Raw genomic sequence first — 21237 nt, forward strand, 5'->3', positions numbered from 1 at the left:
CACATGTTTAGAAAGCTGGTGTGAGTTTTAATCTGTTTCCAGCCTATTGTCATTTTAACTTTTTGAAAGTCCTAATATTTCTTACGGATAATTGTATCATTCTCTCTCTTTTATAAACTGCTTTGAGCTTCTTCTTTTTACAATCAAGCAGTGTATAAATTTTATGCATTAAATACAACTTTGATGGCTGTGCCACTGGGAAGCGTAGCTGAAAATGCTTCTCCATCCAAAAGCATTTGGGATGACCCAGATGGGGACTGTTTTCACAAGAGCATGAAGAGGAGGAAGATAATGATGCTGCCGGGAAGGATGCTGTGCTGGGAGCAGCAGCCAAGCATTGTTTGTCCCGGACAATGTCCTCTCCCAGTCTGCCTAGGTGCTGTTTCCCCAAAGTAGCAGGAAAGACAGGTTTGGGGGGGGGGGGGCAGTTTTAATGTATTTTTAATCTCTTGTTGGAAGCCACCCAGAGTGCGTGGGGAAAACCAGCCAGATGGGCAGGGCAGGGGTATAAGTAATAATTTTATTGTTATTATGATTATGATTATTCCAAACAACACAGTTCCCAATCCAGATTATGATTATGATTATTCCGAACAACACAGTTCCCAATCCAGTGAGCCTGCCTCTCTCATCCACCAGACTCCCATGTCATGAAACACATCCCAGAAGCAGGAGAAGTTAGGTGACGCTTGAAGTCAAAGGTCTCTGGGGTACTTATTCCACTTCTGTTAGCCCCATCCTAAAATCAGCTTACTGTACTTACCAATTAGAAGAGAAAGGGCACCTCCAGCCCAGTCATGCTGGCCAACTGAAGAATCAGCTGAGACCACAGCCTTTGAAACAAGCCACTTTGACGAAATGATTAAATTTCAGAATGATCTTTTGAGAGTGGCAGCGCCGACCCGTTGGAACTCACCACCCATTGATCCAAGGCTGGTGCCTTCACGGTACGCTTTTCAGCACCTAAAATCATCGCATTGTAGAGTTGGAAGTTACTCCTGAGGGTCATTTAGTACAACCTCCTGCACTTTTTAGAATAAGGATGTTCAATCTGGAGGGAATTGTACTCTGCCAGTGGACTGGAGCCACTTCAACCTTGTTGACTTTGAGGAATTAGTACATTCCAGTAGTTGTCAGGATGAATATGCATTTAGCTCCCCGCTGCATTTCCCCAACCAAATTACCCTACTGTCCAATGTTAAGATATAGGGTGGTATAGGGCCAAATCCTGCTAAACTGAAATGCTGTGGGCAGGTGCAGGGCCAGCCCAAGACATTTTGGCACCTTACGCCCACCACAAAATGGCATGCCCCCCACTAGGAATTTGGGGGTGAGTGAAGATCTACATCGGGAACCAGGGAGAAACATCTCTAGAGCTGCATCAGGAACAAGAATGGAGACCAGCAGTGCCTCCCATTTGCCAAGAGGCCACTGGAGTGAGAGAATAGGATGGGCTTCCAAGGAGGAGAAGATCCAGCCTCCAAGGAGCAGCAGCAGCAATGGGTGATGCATTCCTTGGAGGCTGGATCTGCTTCCCTTAACTAAAGACAGGTGGCCCCCCAACCTCCAAGGAAGGAGAGTCCACCGTCTTCCAAGAGAGACCGTTCCACTGTCAAAACAGCTCTTACTGTCAGAATCTCCTTTCTTGTAACTTGAAGCCATTGGTTCGAGTCCTACCCTCCAGAGTTCCACCCGCTAGAAACAGTATCTTATAGACAAATCTGTCCAGATGTTTAGAAAGCTGGTGCAAGTTTTAATCCGCTTTTAGCCTATTGTTATTTTACTTTTTTGAAAGTCCTTATTGATCATTTTATTGTTTTGTAAGCCACTTTGAGCTTCATCCTTTTCTACAGTCGAGCAGGGTATCAATTTTATGAGATAAATAAAATAAATTGTGGAGCTGAAGGGTTTCTGCCACAGACCCCTGAACGAGAGGCAGACCCCGGGGTCCCTTGCCTTATTCAGCGCTATCATTTTGACTGCTCTGGCACTGGAAAGTGTAGCTGGACATGTTTCTCCACCCAGAAGCATATGGGGTGCCCAGATGGGAACTGTTTGCACAAGAGCAAGTAGGAAGATAATGATGATACCAGGAAGGATATTGTGCTGAGAACGCAGCCAAGCTTTGTCTGTCCAGACCATTCCTCCTAGTTTGTCTAGGTGCTGGTTCCCCAGAGCAGCGGGAAAGACAGGTCTGGGCCGCCTTGCCAAATGACACGGTTCACCACCCTGCAAGTATTTCTTTCATTCATTCTCAGAATGACCATGTCATGCAAGCTCATCCCAGAAGCAGATGTTAGTTGATGCTCAAAGCCCTGGGTCTCTGGGGTAACTATATTCCATTTGAATCAGCCCCATAGCAAGCTCAGCTTACCAATTACTGTAAAACAGAAAGCAAGAGAAACTCATCAAAGGCATTGCTCCACCTGCAGTTCTGGTTCCATCAATGTGACCAACGGAACATTCTCCACCAGTACTTGGGCTGCTGCAGCGCTTTGCATCCATTTAACTGCATCCTTGTCCAGCTGGCAGGTGAAGACTTTCCAACCGGCTTTTGGGAAGTGCTGTTTTAATGAAAGGGCTGGTGTCGTGCTGTTTTTAATGTAATTATTTGTTTGGCTTTAATAAATATATATTACTCACACACACGCTCAATGTTTAATTGTTTTTAATTTGTGTTTTATTCTATGTTTTTAGTGGTTATTATTATTATTATCACCTTTAAGCTGCCTTGAGTCCCATCGGGGAGAAACGCGGGGTAATTAATAATGATAATGATAATGATAATGATAGCCAGAACCTCCTCTGGGTGTGGCTGAGGCATGTGCCAGCTTGCCAGCTTGCCTTTTCCAGGAACAGGTTACAGCAGCTGGCACAGCAGCAGATGCTCTGCGATAAGACTTCTGGCCACAGCTGCCAGCTGAACACCCACATCCAGCATCACTTCCATGGCTCAGATGGGACTCGGATGCTGAAATGCAAAGCCTCTCCTCCTCAGCGAGGGGAGGGGTTGTGAGCGGGAGCCGGCTCCGGCATTGAGGCGGGGGCGTTTCGCCCCAGCCTTACCTTTCCCACCGCCGCGCCGCGCCCCTAGCAGTCAGCCAATAGGGCTGACGTGGGGGCGTGGTTTTGCTGCACCTGGGCAGCCGCGGCGGCTCCTCTCCGCCATTCTGCGTCGTTCCTCCGCCGGATCACCCGCCCACCCTCCCTTAGGTTGTTTCTTGGTTAGGACATTGCTATGGACTGCGGTTGGTCGCCTTGTTTGCGCAAGGGGCCTGGTAGGAGTTTTTGTCCAAGTGGCAAATTGGCACGGCCTCTTGGTTTTTCGCCTACCTCGTAGCAAATTGTCACAACTCTGTTAGATTGGCGGTTAGGCATTGGGTTTAGTGTGGTATCGGAGGGCAAGGTTCGGGCCATCGCCTAACCCTCCTAAATTTTGGGTATTCCGTAAAGGAATCTGGTGTTCGTGGATCCTGTCCAATGCCCTGTTGGTGGCTAGGGGCCATGGCACGACCTCCGGTGACTTCAGGGGGTGGAGCTTCCAGTTGTATCTTGCATCAACAGGCTCCACCTCCTGGGCGGTTAACCCTTGAGTGACTCCACGCTCTGCGGAGGAAGTCAACTATAGTCTGTTCGACCCAATGCCTAAGCCAATACCACTCACACGCTGTAACCAATAAAGTTGTGGCCTTTTACCTCCATTTAACCAAAAATTATGTGTCATTGTGTTTTATTCCTGACATGCGGGAGCAGGGTCCTCGAATCACAATGTAGCGTTTTACTTACTTGCGTGAGTTCAAGGATGAGAGACAAAGACTTGACCAGCAAGCCCTGACTGGGAGAGAGCAGAGAGAGGAAACAGTGTCTCCCCCCTGAACTCCCACCAGGGTATTTTATTAACCAAAGAAAAACACGTCACAGAATTCAAACCATCCAATCAGATACAGACAACACACCTCAATCCGTCTCCATGTGGTTGCTGTCAGGTAACAGAGATTTCCTTGACCATCCCAAGAAACCCACCACATTCCTGCACATCAAAGTATAGGATATATAGCCAGAACAGAACATTGTAGGAAGGGAAGGGAAAAGTCATGAAGATAGCAGGGAGGTAGGATTTAGCATCCTAACCCTAAAACCAAGTTGTTTATCAACTCATGAGATTGATCAGGCAGTTTCCCTTCTGAGGCTTGGGGATCAGAGAGCTAAGTTTACCACAGGAATGCCTGACAAATGGGAAAATGCAGCATCTGGTCTCAGCAGACACCAGCTTTAGTGAGAGCTTGCTCTGCCCGCTTAAAAACTGGCAAAGAGTGCATGGCCTTATGGGAAAACACACAGCCTTGTGGGATTTTATCAGAAACCTATGCTTATGATTCAGACCCAGTAATGATATGATTCATATTACATATCGTAATCCACAGGTGACCGCCACAATGCAACTCCATCCAAGACTGGTTGTAAATTTAGCCTCAAATTGGATAATTCTCTGACAAAGCCTCTGCCTTGTTGCCTAGATCCATTTCCAGTTTGGTAGCCTCTATGATCTGGTCCGTGGCTGCTTTCAAGCAACAGTTATTCATTCATTCATTTAGATATTTGTATACCACAGGAGTGTGTGTGTGTGTGTGTGTGTGGTTTACAGCAATAAAAACACAAACGCATACAATAAAAAAGTTAAAAACAGACATTGATTAACATTGTGGAACAATTTATTCTTAACTGCTTGCATGGGCCTGGTGGAATAGCAAAATTTTCAGCAGGCATTTAAAAACTGGCACAGAAGGCGCCTGTTGAATCTCTAGTGGCAGAGAGTTCCACAGGACTTGGTCGACGGCCCTAAAGGCTTGGCCTACTTGTTGCTGTCAAACGAGCCTCACCAATTTAGGGAACGGCCAGCGATGCCTCTGCATGTGATCTCAGTTATCTCAGCACACCTTCTGTCTCTGTGTGGCCTTCTTGGGATACGTGGAGGAGGAGGAGGGGAAAGAGACCGCTCTCGCTCTCAGGCTGCCGACACCACGTTCCAGATCTCCCCACAGTTTCATGCAGCTGTTCAACAGCACGGAGAGGGAGCAGTGGGGATCCTGTCAATGGGGAACCTTGTGATTCCTGCATTGCAGGGTGTTGGACTAGATCAATGTTTCCCAAACTTGGGTCTCCTGCTGTTTGGGAGTTGTAGTCCAGTGTTTGGGAAACAGTGGACTAGATGACCCTTGGAGGTCACTTTCAGCCCTACAAATCTCTGATTCTATGGGAATGCATACAAGAAATAGGGCTTCTTCATGACCTCGGATCACAGCTCTTCCCCATTCCAAGTGAAAAGCCAGAAATGAAGAGTTTTGCTTTAAAACTAATCTGTTCCATAATTATGCTGAAATACTATTGTTATGAAATTTGGGGGGGGGGGGTCAGTCTGGATGATGCACAGAGTCCCCTGCAGTTCTTGTGATCCTGTATCTGTGGGGGTAGAAAGTTTGAAAACAAACTTTCCAAACCAGTCTAGGGCAGGGGTCCCCAAACTAAGGCCCGGGGGCCGGATGCGGCCCAATCGCCTTCTAAATGCAGCCCGCGGACTGTCCGGGAATCAGCGTGTTTTTACATGAGTAGAATGTGTCCTTTTATTTAAAATCCATCTCTGGGTTATTTGTGGGGCATAGGAACTCATTCTTTTTTTTTCTTCCAAAATATAGTCCAGCCCCCACAAGGTCTAAGGGACAGTGGACCGGCCCCCTGCTGAAAAAGTTTGCTGACCACAGATCTAGGGAATGACTAGTTAAGCACCACCATCAGCATAACCAAGTAAGTTGCTCTGTGCCACATAACAAATTGGTGGTCCTTTCTTCCACCCCTTCACCTGCCTGCTCGGTAGGAGAACAATTGCCCAAGTTTTGGGGTGTGAGCTGAGCTGGAAGCAGGTTGGGAGCTGGAGACATAGAGACCTGCTTGCTCTGTGCTGAAGCCAAAGCTGAGACTAAACGGGAAGGAAGATTTTTTTGGGGTGTTGATGCTGTGAGCCCCCTCCCCTCCTATGCTCAGGTTGTATATATGAACAAACTTAGTTGGTCTCTAAGGTGCTACTGGAAGGATTTTTTAAATTTTTTATTTTGTTGTATATATGTGTAAATGAAACCATCTATCCCAAAGACTCCACAGTCTCCGGTGACCTTCTCTCCAAGGAAGCAGGGAACCCATATAAGCACCTCTAATCCCTGGAGTCTCTCACTACCCAGAGACTTGGGTCGATTTTAATAATATTTTCATGCTCTCAGCTCCACTTTTGCTAGCGGTAACATTTTTGCCATTTATTTTTATTTTTACTCAGGGGACAAAGAACTTCCCATTGAGAATCACCAGCAATGCTCCCCTCCGCCTTCTGCCAAGCCGGGTCAGGGCTGTGGAGTTTCCCCATGTCCCAGGGTTGACTCCTGCCAGAAGCCAGCAGAACCAGGAGGGCTCCAGTTTTGACTGGAAAAGGTTGCCAACAATGGCCCCAAACAGGTATGAACCAATCTCCGGAGGCAATGTCTTCATTTCCTGCCAAAACCCATTTTTTTGTTGTTGTGAAAAGGTCACCCAAACTGCCATCTCATCGTTGCATCACCTGCTAATTTGGTTCCAAAGCCAACCCCTTCTTCAAGGAGGGCTTATATATCCCCGAGGGGCTGTGTGCTTGGCACTCTCACCTCTCTTCCAGCTGCACCATGAAGTCTGCCCTCGTGGTCCTTGCGGGGCTCGTCACCCTTTGTGCTGAGCTGACATGGGCAGGGTCTCTGAGGCCATACTGCCCGCCAGAAGGTAAGTAGCACCGCCAGGAAGGGGCCCTCAAAGGCAGAGGCTCCCTTGGAAAGTGGTGGACTCTCTTTCACTCAAGGTTTATACGTAGTAATGGATGGCCACCTGTCATGGATTCTTTAGCTGGGATATCTGTGTTGCAGGGGGTTGGACTAGATGACCCTTGGGGGTTCCAGTTCTGGAATTCTGTGGTCTTGGTGTGCTGCTAAAAGACAGCTGCATCCCCCACCTGCCCAGCCCAGCCCTTTGTGTGCTTGCTCAGAAATCACACTGAGTTTAATGGGATACTCCCAAGTAGGGTTGCCTTGGGTTTCATCCCTCGCACAGAAACAACCCCTAGAAGAGGGCACAGAAGAAACAGACATAGCTGAGGCTCCAAACTTCCCCCTTTAACCAAACTGCCAGTTGCACCCAAGACCTCAGTATTAGTCAGTCCCTGAAATGCTTTGCAAAACTTTCTGGGATGGTCTGCCTGTGCTCCTGGAAGGAATACTGACCTCCCCCAGCAGCCTGGACAGGCATCTTTTGTTTCAATGAGATCCTCAGGTTTTCCACAGGAATATCTTGTGCCTTTATGGAGAACCTCAGAGGAGCTCTTGCTTGGGGGGTGTTGGACTCCTGCCAGCCTTTGTGCACCCAGGGAGCCAGCCTGTCTGTCTTCCTCTTCAGATGTTGCTGTGAGCACAAAGGGACAGTTTGCTGTATGGGGAGTGTGGGGAGTTTGTTTGTTTATTTATTTTTATTTGTTTATTTGTTTCATTTCTATACCGCCCTATACCCGAAGGTCTCCGGGTGGTTCACACAAAATATCAAATACACAAAATCAAAACAAAAACAACAACCCAATAAACCCCCCCCCCCAAAAAAAGAGTCAGCGTTTTAAAAAGGGTATAGGATGTAGATCAAGTCAGGCAAGGGCCTGGTTCATTTTTGCCTGCGCCTAAAGGTGCATAATGAAGGCACCAGGTGAACTTCCCCAGGGAGAGCATTCCTTAGATGGGGAGCAACTGCAGAGAAGGCCCCATTCTCGTGTTGCCACCCTCCGGACCTCTCGAGGAGGAGGCACACATAGGAGGGCCCCAGATGATCTCAGGCTCCAGGTAGGTTGATATGCGGAGAGGCGGTCCTTGAGGTAGTGTGGTCCTGAGCCGAATGAATTTCAGTAGGGACAAATGTCAGGTTCTGCACTTAGGCAGGAAGAACCAGATGCACAAATATAGGATGGGGGGGGGGACACCTGGGTTACTAGCAGCACATGTGCAAAGGATCTAGTGGAACACAAGTTTAACATGAATCAACAGTGTGGTGCGGCAGCAAAGAAAGCTAACGCTATTCTAGTCTGCACCAACAGAAGTCTAGTGTCCCAATCAAGGGAGAGGTAACAGCATTATTCTATTCTGTTTTTTTTTTTAAGATTTTTTATTATTTTCCAATAAAACAAAGAAAAAAACACAACATAAACATAAACATAAACACAATAAAAACACAATATATAAACACAATAAAAACAATAACAATATCAACAAGCATAAAGAAAAACATACAAACCTTAACAAACACCTATCTTTGTATTTTTCTTGTTTCTAGCTTCTCTGCTAGGGGACTTCCCCTGTTCCCTCCACTGCCTTCAAAATCATATATACGTTATAGGTAACTTTATATCTTCTTCCCTTAACATTTACTGTATTTCTTAATACTCTTAAGTATACTTAATCCAATATAAATCATAACTTAAACACAATATCTTAAAATATTCTTTAACAATTAAATCATTCACAAAAAGTTTCTTCTATGCAATTTTATCTAACATTAGCCTGCTAAAGCCAATCTTTTGCTTAATTCTGCTCAAATATTCAATTTTTCAGATTTAACTAAATAGTCCTTAAATTTTTTCCAGTCCTGCGACACCTTCTCCTCCCTCTGGTCTCGGATTCTAGCGGTCAGTTCTGCGAGTTCCATGTAATCCATTAACTTCATCTGCCATTCTTCCACTGTTGGGATCTCTTCACCTTTCCAAGTTCTTGCCAGTAGAATTCTAGCCGCTGTCGTGGCATACATAAAAAATACTCTGTCCTGACTGGGTATCTCTTCATTGGTCATGCTCAAGAGAAATGCCTCTGGTTTCTTACTAAAGGTAATTTTCATTACCTTTTTAAGCTCATTATAAATCTTATCCCAGAAAGCCTTTACCCCTGGACACGACCATCACATATGAAAAAAGGTACCTTTCGAAGACTTACATTTCCAACACACATCCGACATTTTCGAATTCATCTTAGCTATCTTGACTGGTGTCAGATACCATCTATACATCATTTTCATTATATTTTCTCTTAAACTATTACAAGCAGTAAAATTGATACCTTTCTGCCACAATCTCTCCCAGTCATCCATCATAATATTATGTCCCACATCTTTCGCCCAATCTATCATTGTCGATTTAACCAGTTCATCTTTCGTATGCCACTCTAGCAACAAATTATACATCTTGGAAAGGTTTTTAGAGTTCGATTCGATCAGTTCTGTTTCCAGTTTTGATTTTTCCACTTGGAAACCAATTTTCTTGTCTAATTTAAATGTTTCATGAACCTGGTGATATTGCAGCCAGTCGGGGACTTGACTTTTTACTTGATCATAGCTTTTCAGCTTAAATGAGTCTCCTTCTCGCTGCAATATGTCCATATATCTTAACCAACTTGCAGACATATTCGGTCTCTTATAGGCCTTGGCCTCGACTGGTGAGATCCATCTAGGAGTCTTTCTCTCCAGTAAGTCTTTATATCTTATCCAAACCTGATACAAAGCTTTCCTAATTATATGGTTCTTAAAAGTTTTGTGGATTTTAACCTTGTCGTACCAAAGGTATGCGTGCCAACCAAACATATTATCATATCCTTCCAAGTCCAACACATCCACATTCTCCAGTTTAAACCAATCTTTCAACCAGCAAAAGGCCGCTGCTTCAAAATAAATCTTTAAGTCCGGCAGGGCAAAGCCTCCTCTCTCTTTAGAGTCTGTCAAAATCTTGAACTTGATTCTAGGCTTTTTGCCCTGCCATATAAACTTCGATAGGTCCCTTTGCCATATCTTGAAACAATCCAATTTGTCCAAAATTGGTATGGCTTGGAATAAAAACAGCATCCTTGGTAGGACGTTCATTTTAATCGCTGCTATTCTTCCCATTAACGACAATTTCAATCTCGTCCATATCTCCAGATCTTTCTTTATCTCTGTCCACAGTTTTTCATAATTGTCCTTGTACAGGTTCAATTTTTTTGCTGTGAGATTGATACCTAGATATTTTACAGATTTAACAAAATTGAGACCTGTGCCATCTTGTAGTCTTTGTATCTGTTCTGCACTCATATTTTTACTTAAAACTTTGGTTTTCTGTTTATTTAATTTGAAGCCAGCTACACGTCCAAATTGTTCGATTAATTCCAAGGCTTTGGGGACACTGCTTTCCGGTTCCTGTAGGGATAGCATCAAATCATCTGCAAAGGCGCGTAATTTATATTCTTTCTCTCCCACCCTAATTCCTTTTATCTGTTTCTCTTTTCGTAACCGAATATTATTCTATTCTGTCGTGGGAATAGGTCAGTTGGTAGAGCATGAGACTCTCTTTTTATAATAATAATAATAATAATAATAATAATAATAATAATAATAATAATATTTTCTAAATTACACTTCAAAATATTCATTTAAACAACCTTGAATCAATGACTTCCCTTCATCTCCTTCCGTGGTTCATTTTGCATATCATCCATCCCTGCATATTTTACATGAACTAAACCATTCAGGAATCCATTGTTACATCCATCAAAACTTATTTACACTGTTGAATTTATCTGAACGCTGCCAACGTTTTCAAGTGTACACAATTTCCTCCCATATATTCAATAAACATTTTCCAGTCTTCTTTAAACATGCATTCTTCTTGTTCTCTTATTCTATAAGTCTACAGACTGCGCGTATTCCATCAGTTTAAGTTGCCATTCTTCTTTGGTTGGGACCTTGCTTATTTTTGCGCTAAAAAAACACAGGCTGTGGTAGTAGCACACATAAATAAGTAGAGCATGAGACTCTTAACCTCAGGGTCTTGGGTTCAAGCCCCACCTTGGGCAAAAGATTCCTGCACTGCAGCGGGTTGGACTAGATGACCACCTGCAATTCTATGATTCTATAACCACACGTGCAGTACCATGTCCAGTCCTGGGTGCCACAGTTTAAGAAGGATATTAACAAGCTGGAAGGTGTGCAGGCGAGGGCAACAGAGGTCATCAGGGGTCTGGGAACCAAGACTTGTGAGGAACAGTTGAGGGAGTTGGGTATATTTTGCCTAGAGAAGAGAAGACTAAGTCTAGGACTAAGAGCAGGTGACATGACATGACAGGAAGATGGAGCAAGCTTGTTTTCTGCTGCTCCGGAGAGTAGGACCCGAACCAATGGATTACAATTATAAGAAAGAAGATGATGACTCAACATCAGGAAGAACTTTCTGATGATAGGAGCTGTTTGAGAGTGGGGTGGTCTCCCTCGTGAGGCGGTGGACTCTCCTTCCTTGGAGGCCTTTAGGCAGAGATTGGATGACCATCTGCCAGGAATTATTGAGTTGAGGCTTGGATTAGATTACCCTCTTCCAACTGTACAAATCTATAAGGGACACTGGAGCCCAGAGTGGGTGGACTTAAAAGACCCCCATCCCACTGCCAGGTAGTCACGTGGTTGTTCTGTTCCAGGGAAGCCAGGATACTGCCCCCCACCAAAAGGTGGTGGAACATGTGTGGAGGATTGTTCTGGAGATGAATCATGTGATGGGGACCAGAAGTGCTGCAGCAACAACTGTGGCCACACTTGCCAAACTCCGCTAAACGGTAAGAAGTCCTTTCCCCTCAGAAGCAGACTGGGGTCTTGGGGTGCAACAGTCTCGCCTTCAGTAGGATGCCCCCTATATCCGAGGGAGGTGGGGTGTATGGGAAAGATCTGGGACCCCTAGCCTGTGACTGTGAGCTCTTTACTGAGGAGCTCAGCAAGAACTGAGAGGTTAGAATCCAGCCATTCCGCAGCTGTTAAGATTCTTAGCTTTATAAATCCCCCAGGACTTCAATGTGCTTCGGGCACAAAGGCTTTCAAACGCTCCTGAGAAATACTCAGAGGGACAAGTGTAGCCCTCATCTCCGAGAACCCCCCCCCCAATGATCTTTTTTAATCACCATGTGATTTACCAGTGGTATTTCTATTCCCCTTCTATTCCAGCAACAATGCTGAGCTCAGATAAGCTCACAGTAGTTAACAATGGCAATTAACAAATGCTACAATCATTACAATCGTATCGAAAGGTCAGTTGTATCTAAAGAAGGCACAAAACAAATGCACACGTCAAACAATTGTTCAAGTGAGACAGCCCTTCAAATAGCTGAAGGCCCGTCACATGGACGATTCTGTGCCAGAGTCTGTGGGGTTACGGTACTGACCCCAACACCAGCATCAGAATAAAGGAACAGAAGTGTGACTTCCCTGACCCTCTCGAAGCCAACGCAGTTGGGAAAGCTGAAGGAGGACACACCGCAGACCACCATCTGCTTCCCAAATAATGCTATGAGGAGCCTGGGGAGGATACAGTCAACCCCCCCAGAAACCCATTGTGGATCAGAAGGGTCCTTGGTCTTGGCTCATTGTGGGAGGGAGAGATGATGAAGGCATCCCCTGCCATGGAATCCAGAGGAACTTCACATCCTCTTCCAGGATCCTATCACACAGACACAGAATTTGAAAATCTGCCATTATAGCCTTTATTCCCGAGGTGGGTGACTCTCCTAAATCCCAACCTGGGAAAGGCGCCCACACTCCAGACCCAGACCACTGGACGCCTCCACCTGGGGAGAGTCCGTTCTGCAGTACACCTGTTGTGTCGCCCATCACCTAGCCTTTGGCCCCTGGGTGGCTTATAAGTTCAAGAGGACAGGGGGAAATCGTAACAATGCGAGTTCCACGGTTTAACGGTCTCTCTTTTTGTGTGTGTGTTTTCCCCACAGTAAAACCCGGCGAGTGCCCCAAGTTCAAAATCCCTCCTGGGCTGCCATGCAAACTAGAATGCTGCGAGGACAACCACTGCAAAGGGACTGACAAATGCTGCCCCATGGGATGCAGCAAGGTGTGCGCCCCGGCAGGTAAGGCCAGGTGGATGCAGCAGTTCAAGCACACGACTATAGAGTCTGGCCCTCTCCTTTTTTTACAGATACTACATTTTTATTCCAAATCATTACAAATCAGTCCAAATTACTTTGATTTAATACAATTTCTTTTAAAAAATCAGGTTTCCCGCTACTGTTGCAAACATATGTCCATCTCTTCCTCCTGTTGATACATCATCTCTTCTTGAATATCCATTTCATCCTTTACTAGTTGTCCATTCTTGCAGCCAGCCATTATTTCCACCTCTCGGGCAGCACCTCTGTTATCGCTTATGAATATAAAATCCATTTCACGCGTGTAGTCCTTCATAATCTTCTCGTTGTCACGGACCTGGTGTGCTGGGAGAGTTGATTATCATCTTCCTTTGTTCAGTCTTTGCAGTTTTTTTGCCGTATCATTTTTATTGGTTTTATAACAATACAATAATAAAATCCATCACATTATCTTTTCAACTCTTATCATTTTGACTTTTTAAGGCCACAACTTCCTTCAAACCCTCCTTATGATATCCTAACATTCCTCACTAATCTCTATAGTTCACAAATTAACCATTGCTTAAAATTATCACGCTTAAACTTAGCACTAAAATTTCATATTACAATGACCTTCCTTCTTTAATCTACAAAGCTTCTTGCAGTCGTACCAACGTATTCAATTCAGTGTAATTGTCCTTCAAATAATCTGCAAATTTAGTCCAATCTTTGATGAACTTCTGGTCCCGCTGTTCTCAGATTCTTCCTGTCATCTTATCCAGTTCCACATACTCCATTAGTTTCACTCTCCATTCTTCCTTTGTTGGTGTTTCTTCCTGTTTCCATTTTTGTGCAATTAAGATTCTCGCTGCGGTTACAGCATATTGGGAAAATTTAACACCTTGCTTTTTAATGTCTGTACCGGTAATTCCCAATAGAAAAGCTTCTGGTTTTTTAACAAATGTATATTTCAACATTTTCTTAATTTCATTATATATCATATCCCAAAAGCCTTTCACCGGTCTTTGCAGTGTTTGCAAGATCACATTCCAACTTCCGCTGTTCATCACTCGCATACAGGCTGCGGCTACAAATCAGTCCCAGAGAACATAAACAAACTCCACCATTAAAACTCCACTCCTGAGTTCTTCCTTGGCACACGGTTACAGTCTGTAACTGAGTTCTGGCCGTCTCCTGACCATTGCTATGTCCCTCTCTTCTCCCAACGAGATGCAAGTGCACCTAATTTCAGGAGGCAGTGACGGCCACCAACTTGGATGGTTTTAAAAGAGGATTAGAAAAATTCATGAAGGAGAAGTCTGTTGATGGCTCCTAGCCAGGATGACTATGCTCTGGCTCCACAGTCAGAGGGCGTGGTGTTTCTAAATACCACTTGCAGGATAACACGGGAGAGGAGAGCTGACTCTTGAGCTTGGATCCTGCTTGATGATTTCCCACAGGCAACTGAGAACAGGGTGCTGGCCTGCCCCAGCAGCTCTTCTGGTGTTCCCGTGTTCTGCTAGAGCCCTTGGTGCAGTGGATAAATGAGCAGGAAAAGCAACCATCTTTTTTCTTTCTTAACAGTGCCCGATGGTGAGGAAACAGCCTTGTTTCTAAATATTCCTCTTGTATTCATGAAAGAAGGGGTGGATCCATCAGGCAGAGAAGCTTCTGGCCTGAATAGATGTAACCGGCTTCCTCCAAGGTTACCCTAGATCTTGCCCAATTGCCCACAGCTTTGCATAAACCATTGCTTCATTCTACTGGAAACTGGCCCTGCCTGAGCCCATTCCTCAGATAGAATCATAAAGTTGGAAGAGACCCCAAGGGCCATCCAGTCCAACCCCCTGCCAAGCAGGAAACACCATCAAAGCATTCCTGACAGATGGCTGTCAAGCCTCCACTTAAAGACCTCCAAAGAAGGAGACTCCACCACACTCCTTGGCAGCAAGGAGTCAAACAGCTCTCACTGTCAGGAAGTTGTTCGAACAGATCTTTCTGTTCTACCAGATCTTTCTCTAGTTCCTGACTGTCCCTTCATTTACATTTTTTTTTTACAGTTACAGGTGGGTAGCCGTGTTGGTCTGCCATAGTCGAAACAAAATAGGAAACAAAATAGGAAATTCTTTCCAGTAGCACCTTAGAGACCAACTGAGTTTGTTCTTGGTATGAGCTTTCGTGTGCATGCACACTTCTTCAGATACCATTGATGGACTTCCATTTCATGCGGCTCAATGTGGTGCCTTCCATAGTTCCAGTTACAGGTGGGTAGCCGTGTTGGTCTGCCATAGTCGAAACAAAATAGGAAACTGTCACGGCAACCCTTGCCGTTGGATGTTGCTGTGAGATAACAGCCGGCTCGGTTCTCGGTTTTCAAAAGCATTTTATTGTCCTTGCTAATTACAGAGCTATAAATCACGTCTGCACTCCATTGCTACAAAAATCCTAACTGCTGTCTTCGCGCACTTTCCAGCACAGGAATTTCCGGTTCAATCTGAAGTGACGTTTATGTCTCTTTCTTACCCTCCGACTCTCCTCCCCCTGTCTATTTCTGAATTGAGTGCTTTCTCTTTCCTCCGGCGACCCCGGCTCGGGGGGGCTGCTTGACGATGATGTATCTGTTGAGATAACCGGCCCTTTGTCTCTATATGCCGTCTCCTCCCCCAGCCTGACTGTTTTCCAACTTTCTCTCCCTCTTTCCTCTGCGCTGCTGTTCCCAGCCCCGCTTTGCTCCGTGACAGAAACAAAATAGGAAATTCTTTCCAGTAGCACCTTAGAGACCAACTGAGTTTGTGCATGCACACGAAAGCTCATACCAAGAACAAACTCAGTTGGTCTCTAAGGTGCTACTGGAAAGAATTTTCTATTTTGTTTCCTTTTTTTTTTTACAAGCATGCCTTTCATTTGGTCCCTCGTCCAAAGGCCGGGGGTTGAACAGGCATTGCTCAGTGGTGGCCAGGATGGCTGACTGGCATGCAGAAGGTCTCAGGTTCAATGCCTAGCACCCCCAGCAAACCAGACTCTGCAAATGGAGCGGCTCACCCAGGGCAGGACTCCTTCACCTCCCTCTAACTGTTCCCTTCTTCTCTTCCCAGGTTTCGATGAGGCCTAAAGGGCAGCAGGGCTTAGAGGAGTCCGGCTGAAGGACACAGCTTCACTCCTCGCCAAAGGTGGGCTCCCACCTCATGAGCCCAGGCAGTTCTCCCACCAACCACCTGGAATCGCTGCTTCTTCAATGCTTCTGGAACATATGCACCTTGACAACAGCTGCTGCGAGACTCACACAACTCTCTTACAGGGGAAGACTCTTGCTTTCTTTAGTAAATGCGCATGGAACAAGCAACCAGAACTCTCCCCACAACTATTTACACTTGCGAAGTAGAATTATAAATACTGTAATTGTACCATATAAGGTTTCGACTTACTGAGCATACTCAGGGAATGTGGTCGGTAACCGGAGGTGAAATCTAATCCTGCCAATGAAACTCTAGCAGACCACGAGGAGGAAGCTCCTTTGTCTAAACACGTATCTAGTACGCATGCTTCCCACTGTAGGAACTTCAGAGCAATCACGGGGTTAAGTGCCTTATAAGGAAATGGGGTAATAGGAACTGAGTACTTTGATTGGATAGGAAATTTAATCTTAATAGAATGTGTGGAACCTGTGCCAAATGTATAAAACTGTTTGGAACGCTGGATCCGGCGGCCAGTTGATTTGGGACAACGAAAGCCCTGCTGGTCCTTTCTGTACAGAAATAAAATACAACAGGACTCCTTCTCCACTCACTGACTCATGTGATTTTGGGTATATCCATGAGACAGGGCAAACTTTGATTGCAACTATTGCATCAATACCACCCACAACAAGTAGTAATATTTCCCAGGCCTGGCCTCCCTTGGAAACAAGGGGGGATGTTTCGGTTGGAGCCCAAAGGAAGCTTTGACCCCGTTCAGCTGGATCTTCTGCTTCTCAACCTACCTTTTCTATTTTAAAGTGTCAGGGCAGCTCCACATCAACAAATAGAAAATGCCATTTTATTACCCCACCTGCAAATATGCCGACCCCAGTGGCAGGTTGCATTGCAGGGGGTTGGACTAGATGATCCTTGGGGTCCCTTCCAACGCTACAGTTCTATGAGCCTATGACTATGCATTTATCATTTCAAGCATAAGTAGGTGGGCAGGTCACAGGGGAGGAGAGGCCAGGAATGAGCTCAGAGAGGCTTGTGGCATCTTCACAGCTGATGAAATACAGCCTCTTTCTTCAGTTTCAACCTGAGTTAACCAGAGTCGCAGGCACATATATCACACATTGCCAAGAAATTGTGAAAAATGAAGCGAGAGGGAAAAGATTAACAAATCTGAATGTATTTTAGGTGCAACTTGGAATTGAGTTGTATTTAGCTATGCGTCTTGCATTGCAGAGGGTTGGATAAGACAAGTCTAAGATCCTATTTATTTATACCAGAAAGATATGGAGGTCTCGTACACCCCAGGTAATGTGGTTGCTGACCTTGAGCCAGACATCCTGGAGAGTGAAGTCAAATGGGCCTTTGAAAGCACTGCTAATAACAAGGCCAGTGGAAGTGATGATATTCCAGCTGAATTATTTAAATTTTTAAAGGATGACGCTGTTAAGGTGCTACACTCAATATGCCAGCAAGTTTGGAAAACTCAGCAGTGGCCAGAGGATTGGAGAAGATCAGTCTACATCCCAATCCCAAAGAAGGGCAGTGCCAAAGAATGCTCCAACTACCGCACAATTGCACTCATTTCACACGCTAGCAAGGTTATGCTTAAAATTCTAAATGGCAGGCTTAAGCAGTATGTGGACCGAGAACTCCCAGAAGTGCAAGCTGGATTTCAAAGGGGCAGAGGAACCAGAGACCAAATTGCAAACATGCGCTGGATTATGGAGAAAGCTAGAGAGTTCGAGGAAAAACATCTACTTCTGCTTCATTGACTACGCAAGGGGTGGCAGCGGCAGCCTTAAAACTTGCCGCACCACCGTTGCCGCACAGTCGGAAGGGGTGCTGGTCACACAAACCCAAGATGGTGGGCGCGAGCGGCCAGCACCCCTTCGGACCATACGGCAGCCTTAAAACTTTTTGCACCGTTGCCACACGGTCCGAAGGGGTGCCAGCCACTCGCGCCCGCCATCTTGGGTGGACTGCGCAGCGAGCGGCACCCTGCCTCCAGGGGGCTGCCCCCGCTTTGCCGCCCCAGGCGGCAAAGTGGCTCCCTATGCGCCTGCTCCCTAGAAAAGACCCTGGTGTTGGGAAAGATGGAGGGCACAAGGAGAAGGGGACGACAGAGAATGAGATTGTTGGACAGTGTTCTCAAAGCGACTAGCCTGAGTTTGGCCAAACTGCGGGAGGCAGTGGAGGATAGGCGTGCCTGGCGTGCTCTGGTCCATGGGGTCACGAAGAGTCGGATGCGACTGAACGACTGAACGACAACAAGAACAACAAGATCCTATTTGCTGCAGTTACAGGTAGGTAACCGTGTTGGTCTGCCGTAGTCGAAACAAAATAAAAAAATTACTTCCAGGAATTTTTTTTTATTTGCTGCAGTTGGTCAAGCATGAGACTCTTAATTTCGGGGTCGTGGGTTCAAGCCCCATGTTGGGCAAAAGGATTCCTGCATTGCAGGGGGTTTGGACCAGATGACCCTCGTGGTCCCTTCCAACTCTACAATGCCATGGATTCTAAGCTAGTCCACCGGAAACCTTCAGAACTCCAGATCAGGGCAGAGAAAGGAGTGGGCAGGATACAGCCCAAACAGCCCTCCTCTTCTGCCTCCTGTGCCCGCCCCTGGGAAGACACCTTGGAGACGCAGGTAATATCTTTCCAAAACGCAAAGTATCCCCAGTGCTTCTGTGGTGGTGGCCCACAGGGCCATAATGAATGGGATAATGTGAACCCCTATAAATCCTTGAGTGTGCTTCTAATAGAGAAGTTATGGTAACCTGTTGCCATTAGGGCAGAAGTACAGATACATAATACAGTATGTGAATCACAAAGACACAGCTCATAAACTAGAACACAAGTTGACACATGGTGCAAATGGCTACGCGTGACACAGGTTCCCAACATGCATACTAAGAATACGTAACAGATCACGGTGAGAATTAGTTAGCAATGCTTATTGCGCATGTGCATTAAACATGAAATGAGGTAATGATGTACATGATTGATGAAAAATGAAATCCTTTATTTGAAATGTTATAAATACCCCTGCCCCACGGTGGGTGGGTTGCAGTTTTGCTTAACAATTCAACTGTAACCTGTTGCCTAGCAATAAACAACAATGGACTCCCAACTCCTCGTCTCTGAGTTTTATTGGTGCAAACTCAGAAGATAAAGCCATTTTTGGCTTACAACACATCTGCTTCTGTTCTCGTCATCTTCAAGGCACCTCCAGGCTCCATCCAAACTGCAGCTCCCCAATTCCACCCTCCAGCCCCGCCACGTGGAAACAATCCGTCGCTTTCTCTCTCTCTCTCCCTCCACATAGAAACTACAACTCCCAGAATTCCTTGTTTTCACACACCACCGAACATAAACCAGCAGCGGAGTGGATGCCCCCTCGTGGTCAGAAGGCGCAACTGTCCGCGGACCGATCTAGTGCCTTTGCGCCTCCTGCGCACCGAATATAGGGGACTGGCCAGGTGCCAGCTTGGGAACGCAACCGCGGGTGCCCGGCCGTGGGTGACATGCAGAGTGCATGGCCCCGGCACCGAAATATGTGGGGATGCCTGGCCCCTTCATGGGGAATTTTGCGGGTGCTCGGGCATCCAGGGAGTTGGTACCTACGGAATGAAATTGGGGAGCGGAGCAGTTTGCAGAAGACGAAGCTGCCACTGACGCATCCCCGCCCCGGGCAGCTTGCAGTCGGGGAATGTTGTAGAGTAGACTGCACGCCTTTGGGGCTTCTCTCGCGGGCAAGCACATACACACGACTCGCCCCGGGGTACCATCCCGATTCTGCAACTGTCACGAGCTTGCCACATTTGGGTTGGCCTCCCGAAGCGGGTTTCTCCGCGGTGCGCTTGGGGGAAGGAGGATCGAGGCCCAGCGGGGTGAGCACCTGCTTTGCATGCGGCAGCTAGCAGGATCCGTCCCCTCCAGCATCTCCAAGGACCGTGGGATGAGGATGGGGAGTCACCGATCCGCCTCTGCCCGCTTGCTTCCACCTCTCCTGGCAAAGGTGCGGCGGAGGGCTGCAGGACCCGGGCGTAGGAGGACCCGCCCTGCGGCCGCCAGCCGAGAACCAAGACGATTGCAGGGCGTTGCACTAGATGACCTTTGGGTGATTTCCAACTCTACAAGGGGTGCCTGGGAAGCAAAGGGAACCAAGACGCAGGTCTAGCCCCGCGGAGATGCACGTGCGCCTATCAGCCTGCCTGTTGCAGAGAAACTACAATTCCCAGCTTCCCCGGGCCTCAAAGGGCCGTACAATCTGCAGCCACCGATGTACCCAGGAATTGGCACCAGATCGGCCTCTAGCGGCTCGCATGAAAAATTACAGCTCACGCGAAGAAGAACATCGGAAGAGACTGCAGGATCAGGCCAATGGCCCATTTCATGCTCTACCGACTTGATTTATCCCAGTAGTCCAGTCCAGCACCCTCTTCTCACAGTGGTCAAATGCCCCAAGCATCCCAGGAATCTAGGTAGACTGCCTCAGCGCCTGGAGGTTCCACAAGAGCTTCAGAAGAGCCCTGCTAGCCCAGCATCCTAATCTCACAGGGGAACCCGCAAGCAAGACCTGGGCACAAGAGCAACTCTTCTCTCCCGCCGTGGTTTCCAGAAACTGGCATTCAAAAGCATTGCTGCCTCCAGCAGTGGAGGCTGAGCCATCCTGGCCAGGAGCCATGGAGAGCCCTCTCTCCTCCCATGAAATTGTCCAATCTTTTTTTTTAAAAAAAAAGACACCCAGATTGGTGGCCCTCGATGCCTCCTGCAGAAGCAAAGTTCCAGAGTTTAACTCAGCACCATACGCTCCAGCTGAGCTCCTAATATTGCGTTTAAGGCATTGGCATAGAAACACTTGTATGCTTCCCCTCTCTCCCCAGCTGCCTTTGGCACTTGCATTTTGAACTGTGATGCTTTGGCCTCTCTGAATTCCTCTCTTGTGCCCTTGCACTAACGATGCCTGGTTCTCTGCCACCCCCATTTAAATTTCCATTGGTTTTTATCATCTACATCCCGGGGGGAGATTTCTTCTGAATCAGAGACTCCTCGGCTCCACCTGCTCTGCCACCTTTTTT

At 46.6% G+C, this 21237-nt stretch overlaps 1 protein-coding gene across 1 annotated transcript; it reads left to right on the top strand.

Annotated features, from left to right (window-relative positions):
• Positions 1–6487: 6487 nt before the first annotated feature.
• On the top strand, positions 6488–16747 carry LOC117049273 (WAP four-disulfide core domain protein 18-like). Its single transcript, XM_033154012.1, has 5 exons — positions 6488–6501; positions 6698–6798; positions 11538–11672; positions 12834–12968; positions 16061–16747. The coding sequence occupies exons 1-5, from the start codon at positions 6488–6490 to the stop codon at positions 16075–16077; spliced, it is 402 nt and encodes a 133-aa protein (XP_033009903.1). The 3' UTR covers positions 16078–16747.
• Positions 16748–21237: the final 4490 nt, after the last annotated feature.

This window comes from Lacerta agilis, chromosome 6, assembly GCF_009819535.1.
Source record: "Lacerta agilis isolate rLacAgi1 chromosome 6, rLacAgi1.pri, whole genome shotgun sequence".
Classification (NCBI taxonomy): Eukaryota; Metazoa; Chordata; class Lepidosauria; order Squamata; family Lacertidae; genus Lacerta; species Lacerta agilis.

Excerpts from the sequence above, each read along its gene's own strand:
- LOC117049273 (XM_033154012.1), top strand. Across the intron at positions 6,799-11,537 it reads GCCATACTGCCCGCCAGAAG|GGAAGCCAGGATACTGCCCC; the intron begins GTAAGTAGCACC and ends GTTCTGTTCCAG. Across the intron at positions 11,673-12,833 it reads TTGCCAAACTCCGCTAAACG|TAAAACCCGGCGAGTGCCCC; the intron begins GTAAGAAGTCCT and ends TTTTCCCCACAG.